The 16,154-nt window shown below is 41.4% G+C and overlaps 1 protein-coding gene across 1 annotated transcript in view; it reads right to left on the reverse strand.

Moving 5' to 3' along the window:
- Positions 1-13,297, reverse strand: part of lgr4 (leucine-rich repeat containing G protein-coupled receptor 4) — a 214,425-nt gene extending 201,128 nt beyond the window's left edge. Inside the window, exon 1 of the mRNA XM_060912083.1 lies at positions 12,653-13,297. Coding sequence (XP_060768066.1) covers positions 12,653-12,840 — 188 coding nt within the window. The 5' untranslated portion in view covers positions 12,841-13,297. The remainder of the gene's footprint in view (positions 1-12,652) is intronic.
- Between the last annotated feature and the right edge of the window lie 2,857 nt (positions 13,298-16,154).

Here is a 16,154-nt window from a genome sequence, read left to right on the forward strand (position 1 = left end):
ACAGAGAGGTGCCCTACTATTATCAATTACATAAATAAATACCAGAAATGCAATAAGGCGTGCAGTGCAGCTTTATTGAGCTGGCTGTGCGCCAGGGCATTTCTCAGATCATGACAAACCTTGCCATTCAAGCCATAACTAGTACTGACTGACAGTTAAGCAATACAACAAGCAGGAACCTTTTTTTTTTTTTTTTGGTCATTGTCTCATTTTTAAATCAGTCCCATTAAGACTGGTCTATAGATTTCTATAATGATATAAGGAAGGTTGTCAATGAATAACTGGACACCATGTAAGCGTAAATAGATTGTCAGTCAAAATCAATAACCTGTTCATAACATAATTATTATTCTATCCGCGTTCACTGGATATGAGCAATCGTGCCTTCTGATTGGCTCCTCTACTACGAGGCTATCAGCTCATATACCATGAGTAGAGAAAAACAAAATGGCGGAGCGTGTTGCTGAACCAACCGAGGACGGAAGAAAAACTCTACTCGGAAATAAAACCCCAAAAATTGTTAGCAAGTATTTAAAAGAAACAGAAATCGCTAAAAGAATATAAGGGGTGTTCACACGGCACATAATTGCATCGATGCTGCACCGATGTATTTTGTTGCGATATATCTTACACCGGTGTAAATTTTGTGGAGCGCTCACACGTCACAAACCTGCTTACTAGAGAGAAGCGTGTTAGCACCGGTGCAGCCCCACTTGCGTTCACACGGCAGTTTTTGCGACCGTGCTATACGATAGTAATAATGCGGAAATGAAATATGCGCATGTGTGAAAATGTACTTCCTTTTCCCGGTTGTCATGGCATCACCAAGCGCCGGGAAAACAACGTGGATGAAGACACCAGTGTTGCCAGATAGTGCTGACGTTTTCCAGCCCAAAATATGTTCAAATCCGCCAAAATGCACTTAAAACCGCCCAATCTGGCAACACTGGAAGACACGCAGTTCTGTTATTGTTGATATTTGCCATTTTGGAAGCGCAAAATACCAGGATGCAAATTATGCAATGCCCGTATGTAATCAACTCTCCTCACACGTAGCGAGTCTACCCCTGTAGCGTTCAATCGTCCCATTTTATATCGGTGCTGCCCTGCAAACTAGCATTTACTCCGGAGTAAATTTCTTAAACCACCTCCCGAGCAGGGTTAGATTTGCACCGGTTTAAGCAGCTTTCAGGGGCTACACCGGTATAACTTTGTACCGTGTGAACGCTCTACCGGGGCAGCCCCGGTGCTACACCGGAGTAAAAGGTGCCGTGTGAACACCCCTATAGTCCTCGCTGAAATAGCTCCTGTTCCACACTCCAGCCCAGTCGGTGGCAGTAATGCACCTTGAAGTTGTGGCCCTTTTCCACTACCCTTTTTCAGCTCACTTCAGCTCGCTTCAGCTCACTTCAGCCCGACACGGCTCGCGTTTTGACTACCAAAAAACAGCACGACTCAGCTCACTTCAGCCCTGCTTAGCCCCTAAAACTCGCACGGTTTTGGAGTGGGGCTGAAGTGAGCCAAACCGTGCCGAGTGAGGCTGGGGGCGTGAGCAGACACTCCCCTGTGCACTGATTGGTGAGGAGGAGTGTCCTCACATGCCCACACATGCCCCGCGAGCACGCTGGGATCTGTAAACACCGCAAACCCGGAAGAAGGAGAATTACGAATTACGAGAATTATGAAGCCTTATGCGCCTCGCCTCATCTATACGCTCTTGCCAGTATCTGTCCGCGTTGTCGGTGACAACAAGCCACAGCACCAAGACCAGCAACACTAACGACTCCATGTCCTCCATGTTTATTGTTTACTATCCGGGTCGTGAGACTACCGCTTAAAAGATCACTGATGTCACTGTTTGCGCTGCTTAACGACATCACGTAACGTCCACCCACTTTCGCTAACTCCACCCAATGTGTCCACCCACTTCCAGCCAGCACGGTTCAGCGCGGTTGTAGTCGAAATGCAACTCCAACAGCCCCACTCAGCTCGACTCAGCCCAACTCAGCACGGCACGGCTCAGCCCAACTCAGCCGCGTTGGTAGTGGAAAAGCGGCATTGGTTTGCCAACCACCAAAAAAGCTCTAAAGAAGAAGAAGACCCCAAAAAATACAAAAAAAAAAGCAACAAAATATGGAATGAACATATTTGATGGTAAGAATGTATCTTTTTTTAATTTTCAAGAATTATTATTATCGCATTTTTCACAAATTGCTCCTGTCCTTTCGCTGGTTTGGTTACATTCTAAGCGGAAATTATTTTCTCTGATGTTTTACATAAAGTTTTTGTTTATCGAATTTGCAAAAACTAAAAATGCTCCGATTGTCAAAATCCAGTGAATGTGGGTAGAATAAAACAGTTATTCCACTCAATCTCATCGTACATGGCTTATAGCCAACTTGGTGCTACGTGCCTCATCGGCTATCAGCTCATGTACGACTCGATTTCGTGGAATAACTGTTAATAATTATGCTACCAGGTGGCAATGCGTATGTCATATGTTCTGTTAAAAAAATAATAAAAATCTACACCCTTCATCGTATGCCAGTCTATCATAGGGCACCATACACAACACTTTCACACACAGGAGCAATTCAGCGCAGCCGATCCACCTCCGTGCATGTACTGGAGAAAACCAGAGAACCCAGAGGAAACCCACAGAGACACGGTGAGAACATAATGCAAGCTCAGGTTTGAACCCGGAACCCTGGAGCTGTAAAGCGACCCGCTGCACCACCCACAGTTCCATATGATGGAGTCTTACCGTATAATGACATTCTTAAAAATGTTAAGAATCTACTGTAGTACCGTTAAAGGTGTTCGGGTTTGCTTTGTTCCTCTGGGGATTTTAAGTATCCCAAGACCCCCTGAAGAACATTTCTCGACAACAGTAAAGGCTTTTTTTTAAAAAAATCCTCGAACAGTGTATATTTTCTTTAAAAGGCATGACTATTGTCTGATCAATTGTGTGCCGTATCCATCACATTTAGTAGACGCTGTTATCCAAAGCGACATACAACACACACAGAGCAGCCTGGGGAGCAGTTACGGTGCCATGCTCAAGGGCACTTCAACCATTCCTGCTGGTCCAGGGAATCAAACCGGCGACCTTTTGGTCCCAAAGCTGCTTCTCTAACCATTAGGTCATGGCTTCCCAGTTTTCATGCTTTTGCTCAAAATATGGACACTGTTTACAGTCACTTTATACAAAAGCCAATTATACCAAGTGCCAAAAGCTAAAACTGATCATTACTCTTTTCTAATAAGTCAACAGTGTCCAAGTCTGCTCTGAGAAAATTTCATTAAAGTGGTTATGGCAGTGTGCCAAGCTCAGGTAAACGCCAACGTGGATCAGATGGACTCTCTGTCTGCACGGGTCATGCAAGTGCGCGGCCGCTCCGTATCATGCTGCTATATCTAAGATGGCCACTGCCAGGGTGAGTGTTAACACTCCGGCTTTATTTCTGGCCTTATCGCTTCCGCAAACTGGACTTAGCCTGGCGTTGGGTTACACTCCGCTGCTTGGCAAAGATATTTCTAGAGCTCTGGCAAGCTGCTTTCAAAATGGCCAGGCTGGGCAAGATGCAGTGCAGAGCTACTTCGAGGAAGTGGAGTGGGGAGGTAATAAAGAGAAGCGGGCTTTAACGAGGAGGGGCTTCGGTGATATACAACCGTTGGCTTGACAGGAGAGAAGTGTGTGAAAATGTGCGTCAAGAGTCATCTAGTAACTCAGGGAAAAAAAAAAACACGGTGATGTTCCAATAAAAATGAATGCTGCCTTTGACACACAACTTTCCACGGTAGCTGATAAATAGCTGATAAACCTGTATGTGTATGTAAATTTTTTTTTATTTATTGTGTAACCAATGCATGTCTGTGTGGATTAGTTTTTGTTTTCTTGTGTGAATGAATAAAATAATAAAGCCACAGTGCTGTTAAATTCTCAAATCTGTTTGGTCAGAAGCTGTTGATTTCTTTTCTATACCAGCAGCTCTGAAAATAGTGCTAGCTGTAATTCAGACCATAAATAATAAGACAAATAATAAACAGATTTTTTTTAAAAATAATAAATCTAATGTATCAAAAAATAACTTATTATTTATTCATTATTTATTAAATAAAATATAAATATTATTTATTCATATCATGAAATGAAATTATCATTTCACACACACACACACACACACACACACACACATATATATATATATATATATATATATATATATATATATATATATATATTAGTGCTGTCAAAAATGTCGCGTTATTAACACGTTAACTTGACTCAATTTTAACGGCGATAATTTTTTTATCGCGAAATTAACGCTCTGTGACATGATGTAGGTTTTCATAAGCTTTTGAAACTGCCAGGAACTTGGAACAGAACAGAGACTTTGCTAGACTGTAATGTCACGCCCCGCACAGCCAGAGTCCTCTGCCCTCTCCCCAAAGAACCAGCGCGGGCAGCTCGCGCTGCTGCGCCTCGGGACGAAGAGCCACGGTGCTCGGCTTCGGTTTCGTTTTCCCATCGGCGGCTCCAGACCGACTTTGCAGTGGCTGTGACAAGACATGTTATACGGAGCCGTAGTAACTCGTCCCCTCACTTTTAATTACCCGAGCGCACGCCTTAACGCAAAGCGTGCGCACGGGTTATAACCCGTGCGCGCGCATTAATATCTTGTGCACATGCCTTATAAGTCGTTCCCACGCTTTATTTTTTTATTCACCATGTCCCCTCTACGGCTCCGTAGTGTTATGCTCTGCAATAAAAAAAAAAACATTGGTACAAAGCAAGCCCATTCACTTTTTTTATGCTGGTAAGAGAATTACAATGGTTTTTCATGTGACAAAAATGTGCGATTAAATTGCGATTAATCGCGAGTTAACTATGACAGTCACGACATTAATCGCGATTAAATATTTTAATCGCTTGACAGCACTAATATATATATATATATATATATATATATATATATATATATATATTAGTGCTGTCAAAGTTAACGTGATAATAATAACGTGTTAACGCGATCTCAATTTATCGCGATTAAAAAAAATAGTGCCGTTAACGCAAATTCTAATTTGGCCCTGTGAGTCACCCGTAGTTCCTGTTGAGGCTTGTCATGCGCTGCTTCAATAAGAGTACGTGTGAGTGATGGAGAAAGGCATAGACATATAAACATCCTCGCCGCCATATTGGATGGGGCAAAGTGGAGATTCTTCAACCGTCTCTGCCGAGAATAAAGATGCCTCATTCATGTGCTGCGTTTAACTGTACCAACAGGTTTACCGTCCAAACGAGATCACATGGGATTACCTTTCACAGGTGAGACTGGAAAAATACTTTTCAATACTGTTCCTTCAGTCTTCAGTTTCCCAGCTCAGCTCCACCGGGGGGGTGTAGAGTTATAAGCAGTGAGAATTAGAGAACACAGTGCCACACTATGATGAACGTTTTTGAACGTATGATGAATGTTTTTATTTTTGTTATCTGTTTTTTTCTTCTTTTACGGCAAATACTTCTCTTCAAAAGAAACTAATGAAGAGTAAAATAAAACATTTTTTTATTTTCACAGTGATATGCACTTTATTTTTCATCCCTTGGTTTTCTCATCTAATATGGAAGTTATGGATGTCAGTGGCTGTGACAAGACGTGTTATGCTCTGCAATAAAAAAAAAAACATTGGTACAAAGCAAGCCCATTCACTTTTTTATGCTGATAAGAGAATTACAATGGTTTTTCATGTGACAAAAATGTGCGATTAAATTGCGATTAATCACGAGTTAACTATGACAGTCGCGACATTAATCGCGATTAAATATTTTAATCACTTGACAGCACTAATATATATATATATATATATATATATATATATATATATATATATATATAATTTTTTTTATCTTTACATTTTTATCTGTATATTATATAGTCAGCTTGTTCTTGGTTGTTGTTTTTTTAAATCCTATTTTATGTTGTACAGTGTGTCTTTTTCTTTTTGCATGTCTGATAACTTGCTGCTGCAACAAAATAATTTCCCAACTTGGGATCAATAAAGTAAATCTATCTATCTATCTATCTATCTATCTATCTATCTATCTATCTATCTATCTATCTATCTATACCTATAATGGTTCAAACCTTTTTTTGTAAGGACACGTTTATGTAAAATCTGTCAAAGGAGTCTCCAGTGTCAGTGCTTTGTAACTGTTTTCCACCTTGGGAAAGTCTTCAGAACAGACATATGTGCACTTTGTTTTTTTTTTCTGTAATATGACAAGCCCCCAATTTTTTTTTTGCCTTATCAGCTCACAAAGTCGAGAAAAATAGAGATTGGTGAAGAAACAACAGATTATCTCTGCTCTAATTTATATGACACAGAGAACTAACTAAAAGTAGCAATAAACAGTTCAACATATAATACTGTGGTCTTTAGTAAATTAAATATTGTAATTGTTGTCTAATTAACAGTTATTCCATGAAATCGAGTCGTACATGAGCTGATAGCTGACGAGGCGCGTAGCACCGAGTCGGCTATAAGCCATGTACGATGAGATTGAATGGAATAACTGTTTTATTCTATCCACATTCACTGGAATTTGAGAAACGGAAGATTTTTATTTTTATTTTTTGCAAATTCGATGAATAAACACTTTATACAAAATGCCCGACAAAATCATTTCCGCTTAGGCGGACTGCTGAAAAACCGCTGTATGAATTGACTTTAGTGTTGTTTTTTGTAGAAAGTGCCGTCTTGCTGTCATGCTGAGGTATAGAATAGCTTTAGTCATGTATTTAATTCTTCCATGGACATTTTAGTTCTGTAATTTTCAAACTTTTTTGAGCTTCTGAACCACTCTAAAAAAATCCAACAAATTTTAATGCTTAAAGATGAAGAATGTAATCAAACCAGCGAAATGACAGGAGCGGTTTGTGAAAAATGTGATGATGATGATGATGATGATGATGATGATGATGATGATGATGATGATAATAATTCTTGAAAATAAAAAAAGATGTGTTCTTACCATCAAATACTTTCATTTCATATTTTGTTGCTTTTTTTATTTTGTATTTTGTTTTTTTCGAGTAGTTTTTATTTCGTCCTCAGTTGGTTCAGCAACATGTTCTGCCTCCATGCTGTTTTTCTCTACTCATGGTATATGAGCTGATATCCTAGTAGTAGAGTAGCCAATCAGAGCGTGCGATTGCTCATATCCAGTGAATGTGGACAGAATAACTGCTGTGGTATAAGAGGAATAAAACACTTCAGGACACACAGTTATTGAAACCTAACCCACTTTGTTGATTACGTTGATCATTTTTCCTGTACAGCACATCCAGAAGTGTTTTGTTCTTTATATAATGTTATATTTCAGAACTGTTATGACTAGTGGCTTTCACACGACTTTATCCACCTTTGTGGTTTTTCAGAAGATGAGTTTTAAAGATGCCATTATTCTACAGCCGAAACAACTACAATCAGGTCCTGATCTAAAGTAGACTTTTATATGCACACAGTAATTTTTGTCAAATTAATGTTACAACAGCGATCCAGTCACATCATCATTTCCTTCTAAAAAATACAGTTTAACTGCATAAACATTGAACGCATGCATCATCAGGGCTGCTGTTACATTTTTACAAGCTGTACAGATTCACTTAAACGTGCTTATCAATCTCGAACTCATTCCCTCCCTACATGCACTTGTAAAGAGGTTATAAAACTAAACTGTAGCTCGTCATCTCAACATTTAACGATGGTTTTTGATAAGACAAAGGCCTTTATCTTATACCTGAGCCAAGCTACAACCCCATCATTTAAAATATATGTATATGAGAACCAGCAATACACAACTAAACACTTGATAACATTTACATGAGTCTTGTATAACCTCAACACCCTACAGTGCAACAATCCACTCCTGCCCGAGTGTGTGGAATGCTCCAGAAAAAAAAAAAAGGACTGAGAATTGGTCGGAGGCACATAAAAAGCCCTATCTCAAGTTGCTGAAGTTCAGCAGCCAGTCTGAGAGGTGTTTAATAAAGCGGGAATAGTAGTGCACACTTCTCTCCACCCTCTCCCCCCCACACACACACACTTAGGGAAATGGCTGTTTGCGTTGGTTATTGGCCAGAGTAAGTCACTCGTTCCAATTTCTGTCCAAAGAAAACAATGGTCCTGTCACAGACACGACATGGTGCTGCAGGCTGAGCTACACGCACAAGGTATTTAGTTTGAACTCGTGTTTTTAGGACTAACAGTCATTTCATGTTAAGCGTCGCATTTAGAAAAGTTTTTGTAAAACTGTGGAAGTGAATACACAACTACAGAGTCAATTTAAGATTGTAACAGAGTTAATTCAACACCACGATAGAGATAATTCAACACTGGAACAGAATTAACTGACCATTAAAAGTTACTTCAAGACTGTAGCAGCGTTAATTCAACACTATAGAGTTACTTCGACACAACTGTAGAGTTAATTCAACACAACTATGGAGTTAATTCAACACTAACAGAATTAACTGGCCATTAAGTTACTTCAAGACTGTAGCAGAGTTAATTCAACACTATAGCGTTAATTCAACACAACTGTAGAGTTAATTCAACACAACTATAGAGTTAATTCAACACTAACAGAATTAACTGACCATTAAAAGTTACTTCAAGACTGTAGCAGAGTTAATTCACCACTATAGAGTTAATTCAACACAACTATAGAGTTAACTGAACACTGTAACAGAATTAACTGACCATTAAAAGTTACTTCAAGACTGTAGCAGAGTTAATTCAACACTATAATTAATTCAACACAACTATAGAGTTAATTCAACACCACGATAGGGTTAATTCAATACTTTAACAGAATTAGCTGACCATTAAAATGTTACTTCAAGACTGTAGCAGAGTTAATTCAACACTATAGATATAATTCAACACAACTATAGAGTTAATTGCACACTGTAACAGAATTATCTGACCATTAAGAGTTATTTCAAGACTGTAGCAGAGTTAATTCAACACTACAGAGTTAATTCAACACAACTACAGAGTTAATTCAACACTAACAGAATTAACTGACCATTAAAAGTTAGCAGAGTTAATTCAACACTACAGAGTTAATGCAATACTGTGGTAGAGTTACTTCACCACTAAACATTAATTAAACATAGCAACAGTTAATTGACCACCATAGAGTTAATTCAACACCACTATAGAGTTAATTCAATACTGTAATAGAATTAATTCACCACTAACCAAAAGTTAATTCAAGACTGTACCAGAGTTAATTGACCACTATAGAGTTACTTCACCACTAAATGTTAATTAAACATGGTAACAGATAATTCACCACTATACTTAATTCACCACTATGGAGTTAATTCACAAGTGTATCAAGGTTTAATTCACCACTAGAGAGTTAATTCAACACTGTACTCGAGTTACTTCACCACTAAATGTTAATTAAACATGGTAACAGTTAACTCACCAGTGTAGTCCATTCACCACTATAGAGTTAATTCATGACTGTATCAAGGTTTAGTTCAGCACTAGAGTTAATTCAACACTGTACTAGAGTTACTTCACCGCTAAACATTAATTAAACATGGTAACAGTTAATTGACCACTATAGAGTTAATTCAACACCAGTATAGAGTTAATTCAACACTGTAATAGAATTAATTCACCACCAAAGTTACTTCAACACTGTAGCAGAGTTATTTCACCACTAAATGTTAATTAAACATGATAACAGTTAACTCACCACAATAGTTCATTCACCACTATAGAGTTAATTCACAACTGTATCAAGGTTTAGTTCAGCACTAGAGACTTAATTCAACACTGTACACTTCACCACTAAATGTTAATTAAACATGGTAACAGTTAATTGACCACTATAGTTCATTCACCACACTAGAGTTAATTCATGACTGTATCACGCTTTAGTTCAGCACTAGAGAGTTACTTCAACACTGTACTTGAGTTACTTCACCAATAAATGTTAATTAAATATGGTAACAGTTCATTCACCACTATAGAGTTAATTCATGACTGTATCACGCTTTAGTTCAGCACTAGAGAGTTACTTCAACACTGTACTTGAGTTACTTCACCAATAAATGTTAATTAAATATGGTAACAGTTCATTCACCACTATACTTAATTCACCACTATGGAGTTAATTCACAAGTGCATAAAGGTTTAATTCACCACTAGAGAGTTAATTCAACACTCAGTGTGTTTACATGCACATAGAGAAAATCGAATTTCTGCCATTGCTCGACTGAAATCGAAGTTCTAAATGGCATGGAAACACCTTAGCTAGGCTGAAATTGAACCGAACTTGATTTCTCGTAATCGAGCTACGCGACCTAGATTATGCAATTTTTGCCGAGCTATTTAGTGCATGTATACCCTATCGAGCTACGTAGTCGAGCTACTTATTTCAGCACTGCCCCTTCCGGAAGTGACGAGTGACGAGACCACAAGCGGGAAACACGACAGCCTCGGTCGGCATGACAACAGTAGTAGCGAGCAGCAGAAGAAGTCAGGAGGAACAAACGAAGAAGAGAAAATGGCAAGCAGAAACGTGCACTTCTGGAGCAATGAAGAGACAGAGTTCATGCTCATTCAGCTTAAGGAGTTGAATATATTCAAATTCATGGACGGGAGAAAAACGCGCAATGGAGAACACGGAACTGATAACTTTGTTTACACTCTAGAATAGCTCTTCTTCATGACGACAACCAGAAGTGTACCAGCACGATGGGGCGTGTAGCGCCACCTGTGGCTCAGGTGCACAATGTACCTCACACAATAGCTCGATTTCCTTGTGTGCATGTAGGATTGGATTTCTCTGGCACCCCTGCTGGGACCCTTTGCTCGATTACCGACAGCAGCTCGATTTGGATGTGCATGTAAACGTACTGACTGTACTCGAGTTACGTCACCACTAAACGTTAATTAAACATGGCAACAGTTAACTCAGCACGATAGTTCATTCACCACTATGGAGTTAAATCACAAGTGTATAAAGGTTTAATGCACCATTAAAAGTTACTTCAACACCGTACTCGAGTTACTTCACCACTAAATGTTAATTAAACATGGTAACAGTTAATTCAGCACTATGGCGTTAGTTCACAAGTGTATCAAGGTTTAATTCACCACTAGAGAGTTAATTCAACACCGTACTCGAGTTACTTCACCACTAAATGTTAATTAAACATGGTAACAGTTAATTCAGCACTATGGCGTTAGTTCACAAGTGTATCAAGGTTTAATTCACCACTAGAGAGTTAATTCAACACTGTACTCGAGTTACTTCACCACTAAATGTTAATTAAACATGGTAACAGTTAATTCACCACTATACTTAATTCACCACTATGGCGTTAATTCACAAGTGTATCAAGGTTAAATTCACCACTAAAAGTTACTTCAGCACTGTACTCGAGTTACTTCAGCACTAAACGTTAATTCAACATGGTAACAGTTAATTCACCACTATACTTAATTCACCACTATAGAGTTAATTCACAAGTGTATAAAGGTTTAATTCACCACTAGAGAGTTAATTCAACACTGTACTCGAGTTAGGTCACCACTAAACGTTAATTAAACATGGCAACAGTTAACTCACCAGTATAGTTCATTCACCACTATAGAGTTAATTCACGACTGTATCAAGGTTTAGTTCAGCACTAGAGTTAATTCAACACTGTACTCGAGTTACTTCACCACTAAACATTAATTAAACATGGTAACAGTTAATTGACCACTATAGCGTTAATTCAACACCAGTATAGAGTTAATTCAACACTGTAATAGAATTAATTCACCACTAAAAGTTACTTCAACACTGTAGTACAGTTATTTCACCACTAAATGTGAATTAAACATGGTAACAGTTAATTCACCACTATGGAGTTAAATCACAAGTGCATAAAGGTTTAATTCACCACTAAAAGTTACTTCAACACTGTACTCGAGTTACTTCACCACTAAATGTTAATTAAACATGGTACACAGCAAAATCCCCAGTGTTGAATTAACACCCAGAGTGTTTATATAGGTTCAGTTGGACCCAAATTAACTCTGAAAGTGTTAATTCAACACTGAGGAATCTGCTGTGCAACAGTTAATTCACCACTATGGAGTTAAATCACAAGTGCATAAAGGTTTAATTCACCACTAAAAGTTACTTCAACACTGTACTCGAGTTACTTCACCACTAAACGTTAATTAAACATGGTAACAGTTAATTCACCACTATAGTTCATTCAACACCAGCATAGAGTTACTTCAACACTGTAATAGAATTAATTCACCACTAACTAAAAGCTAACCCAAGACTGTAGTACTTCCCCATGTTAATATAGAATTAATTCAAGACTGTAACAGAGTGCCATTTAATCCGCTACGATGCAGGTTAATTCAGGACCACGTTGATTTAATTCTCCACTCAGAGTGAATTCATGTGTTTACTTCTGTACTGTAATTCTAAAACCAGTCAGTAACAGAGCTGATCATCACTGCAGCCCTGATTTAAAGTGAAAGTGCAGCAGCGGACTGAACCCGCAGCCCTGGAACCCTGACCCCGCCGGCTCTGAGGGAAGCGGACACAAAGCTGACTCACAGGTAGTAGGTGAATGCGCTGAGGCCGCTCGGTACCGAGCTCAGCCCCCTCCCGGAGCACTCAGCGCCTCCGTCTCCGTCGCAGCGGCACGCGGGCGCGCACACGGCTCGTGCGGACGCTGTCTGAGCCGCGGCGCCGCGCACGCACAAGCCGAGAAGCAGGATCCGGACGGCGAGCGAAGGCATCATCAATGCGGGCTTATTGTTTCTATTTGTAACGTTGTTGCACGGCAGCGCCGCTTTAATCCTTCTTTACAGAGAGTTCAGTCTGCGGCAGAGTTAACGGACAGCACAGCAGCCGCCTCTTTGTTTATCGGTGCATGTCGCGGTTAAAGCGAGCGCTCCTGTCTCACCCAAACAGGGCCGGTGAGCGGGCGGGCGTTCATGCCGCGCAGCCTCGAGTCCCGGACAAACACAAACACCTTCCTCTCCCCGGCTTGCTTTTTCCGCTTTTGTTTCTCCAAAACCGCACACCGCGCTGCGCTTCCCGAATGTTCAAGGTGACAAAAAAAAAAAAAAAAAAGCGCCTCGAGTCGACGGTACCGTTTCCTCGGTTTCGGATAGAAAAACACAGCCGCTCGCGCGATATCCGCCCCTCGGTTCGTGCAGCGCCCGCGAGCCTGCCCTGCTGTCTGCTCGGGACAAGCCAGCTACGCACGAGCTCCTGAATATGCTAATGAGCTGCTGCATATTCATGACTTCTCAAGAGGGAAGTTGGACCGCACGCGCGACCAAGTCAAGTTTATTTCTATAGACTGTAAACATTGTCGCAAAGCAGCTTTACAGAATTTGAACGACTTTGAACATTTTATCCCTGATCTATCCCCAATGAGCACGACGGTGGCAAGGAAAAACTCCATCAGACGACATGAGGAAGAAACCTCGGGACGAACCGGACTCAAAAGGGAACCCATCCTCATTTGGGCAACGACAGACAACATGACTATCATAAAGTCAGCTTCGTTGATGCTATAAACCCCCCACCCAAGCGCAAAACCGTTCACGACAACCGCAGGGGCCGTCCTCCACAGGAGCGATGCGATGAGACTCCGACCAGACACAGGGCACCAGGATGGATCAGGCAGGTCCGAGGAGCAGAAGAGGTCAGCATCTCGATCCCAGGACCGATATGTAACTCAGACAGATGGATTTTGGGGGGAGAAGAAAGAGAAAACACAGGTTGTTAGGTATGCCCAATGTCACCTGAATAAGTAGTCAAGTCAAGTTTATAGCGCTTTTAAGAATAAACATTGTCGCAAAGCAGCTTTACAGAATTTGAACGACTTTAAAAATTTTATCCCTGATCTATCCCCAATGAGCACGACGGTGGCAAGGAAAAACTCCCTCAGACGACATGAGGAAGACACCTCGGGACGAACCGGACTCAAAAGGGAACCCATCCTCATTTGGGCAACGACAGACAACATGACTATCATAAAGTCAGCTTCGTTGATGCTATAAACCCCCCACCCGAGCGCAAAACCGTTCACGACAACCGCAGGGGCCGTCCTCCACAGGAGCGATGCGATGAGACTCCGACCAGACACAGGGCACCAGGATGGATCAGGCAGGTCCGAGGAGCAGAAGAGGTCAGCATCTCGATCCCAGGACCAACATGTAACCCAGACAGATAGATTTGGGGGGGGGGGGGGGGGGGGGAAGAAAGAGAAAACACAGGTTGTTAGGTATGCCCAATGTCACCTGAATAAGTAGTCAAGTCAAGTTTATTTGTATAGCGCTTTTAACAATAAACATTGTCGCAAAGCAGCTTTACAGAATTTGAACGACTTTAAACATTTTATCCCTTATCTATCCCCAGTGAGCACGACGGTGGCAAGGAAAAACTCCCTCAGACGACATGAGGAAGACACCTCGGGACGAACCGGACTCAAAAGGGAACCCATCCTCATTTGGGCAGCGACAGACAACATGACTATCATAAAGTCAGCTTCGTTGATGCTATAAACCCCCCACCCGAGCACAAAACCGTTCACGACAACCGCAGGGGCCGTCCTCCACAGGAGCAATGCGATGAGACTCCGACCAGACACAGGGCACCAGGATGGATCAGGCAGGTCCGAGGAGCAGAAGAGGTCAGCATCTCGATCCCAGGACCAACATGTAACCCAGACAGATAGATTTGGGGGGGGGGAGAAGAAAGAGAAAACACAGGTTGTTAGGTATGCCCAATGTCACCTGAATAAGTAGTCAAGTCAAGTTTATTTGTATAGCGCATTTAACAATAAACATTGTCGCAAAGCAGCTTTACAGAATTTGAACGACTTTAAACATTTTATCCCTGATCTATCCCCAATGAGCACGACGGTGGCAAGGAAAAACTCCCTCAGACGACATGAGGAAGACACCTCGGGACGAACCAGACTCAGAAGGGAACCCATCCTCATTTGGGCAACGACAGACAACATGACTATCATAAAGTCAGCTTCGTTGATGCTATAAACCCCCCACCCGAGCGCAAAACCGTTCACGACAACCGCAGGGGCCGTCCTCCACAGGAGCAATGCGATGAGACTCCGACCAAACACAGGGCACCAGGATGGATCAGGCAGGTCCGAGGAGCAGAAGAGGTCAGCATCTCGATCCCAGGACCGACATGTAACTCAGATGGATAGATTTGGGGGGGGAGAAGAGAGAGAAAACACAGGTTGTTAGGTATGCCCAATGTCACCTGAATAAGTAGTCAAGTTTATTTCTATAGTGCTTTTAACAATAAACATTGTCGCAAAGCAGTTTTACAGAATTTGAAAGACTTTAAAAATTTTATCCCTGATCTATCCCCAATGAGCACGACGGTGGCAAGGAAAAACTCCCTCAGACGACATGAGGAAGAAACCTCGGGACGAACCGGACTCAAAAGGGAACCCATCCTCATTTGGGCAACGACAGACAACACGACTATCATAAAGTCAGCTTCGCTGATGCTATAAACCCCCCACCCGAGCGCAAAACCGTTCACGACAACCGCAGGGGCCGTCCTCCACAGGAGCAATGCGATGAGACTCCGACCAGACACAGGGCACCAGGATGGATCAGGCAGGTCCGAGGAGCAGAAGAGGTCAGCATCTCGATCCCAGGACCAACATGTAACTCAGACAGATAGATTTGGGGGGGGGGGAGAAGAAAGAGAAAACACAGGTTGTTAGGTATGCCCAATGTCACCTGAATAAGTAGTCAAGTCAAGTTTATTTGTATAGCGCATTTAACAATAAACATTGTCGCAAAGCAGCTTTACAGAATTTGAACGACTTTAAACATTTTATCCCTGATCTATCCCCAATGAGCACGACGGTGGCAAGGAAAAACTCCCTCAGACGACATGAGGAAGACACCTCGGGACGAACCAGACTCAGAAGGGAACCCATCCTCATTTGGGCAACGACAGACAACATGACTATCATAAAGTCAGCTTCGTTGATGCTATAAACCCCCCACCCGAGCGCAAAACCGTTCACGACAACCGCAGGGGCCGTCCTCCACAGGAG

This window comes from Neoarius graeffei, chromosome 27 (genome assembly GCF_027579695.1).
Source record: "Neoarius graeffei isolate fNeoGra1 chromosome 27, fNeoGra1.pri, whole genome shotgun sequence".
NCBI classification, from domain to species: domain Eukaryota; kingdom Metazoa; phylum Chordata; class Actinopteri; order Siluriformes; family Ariidae; genus Neoarius; species Neoarius graeffei.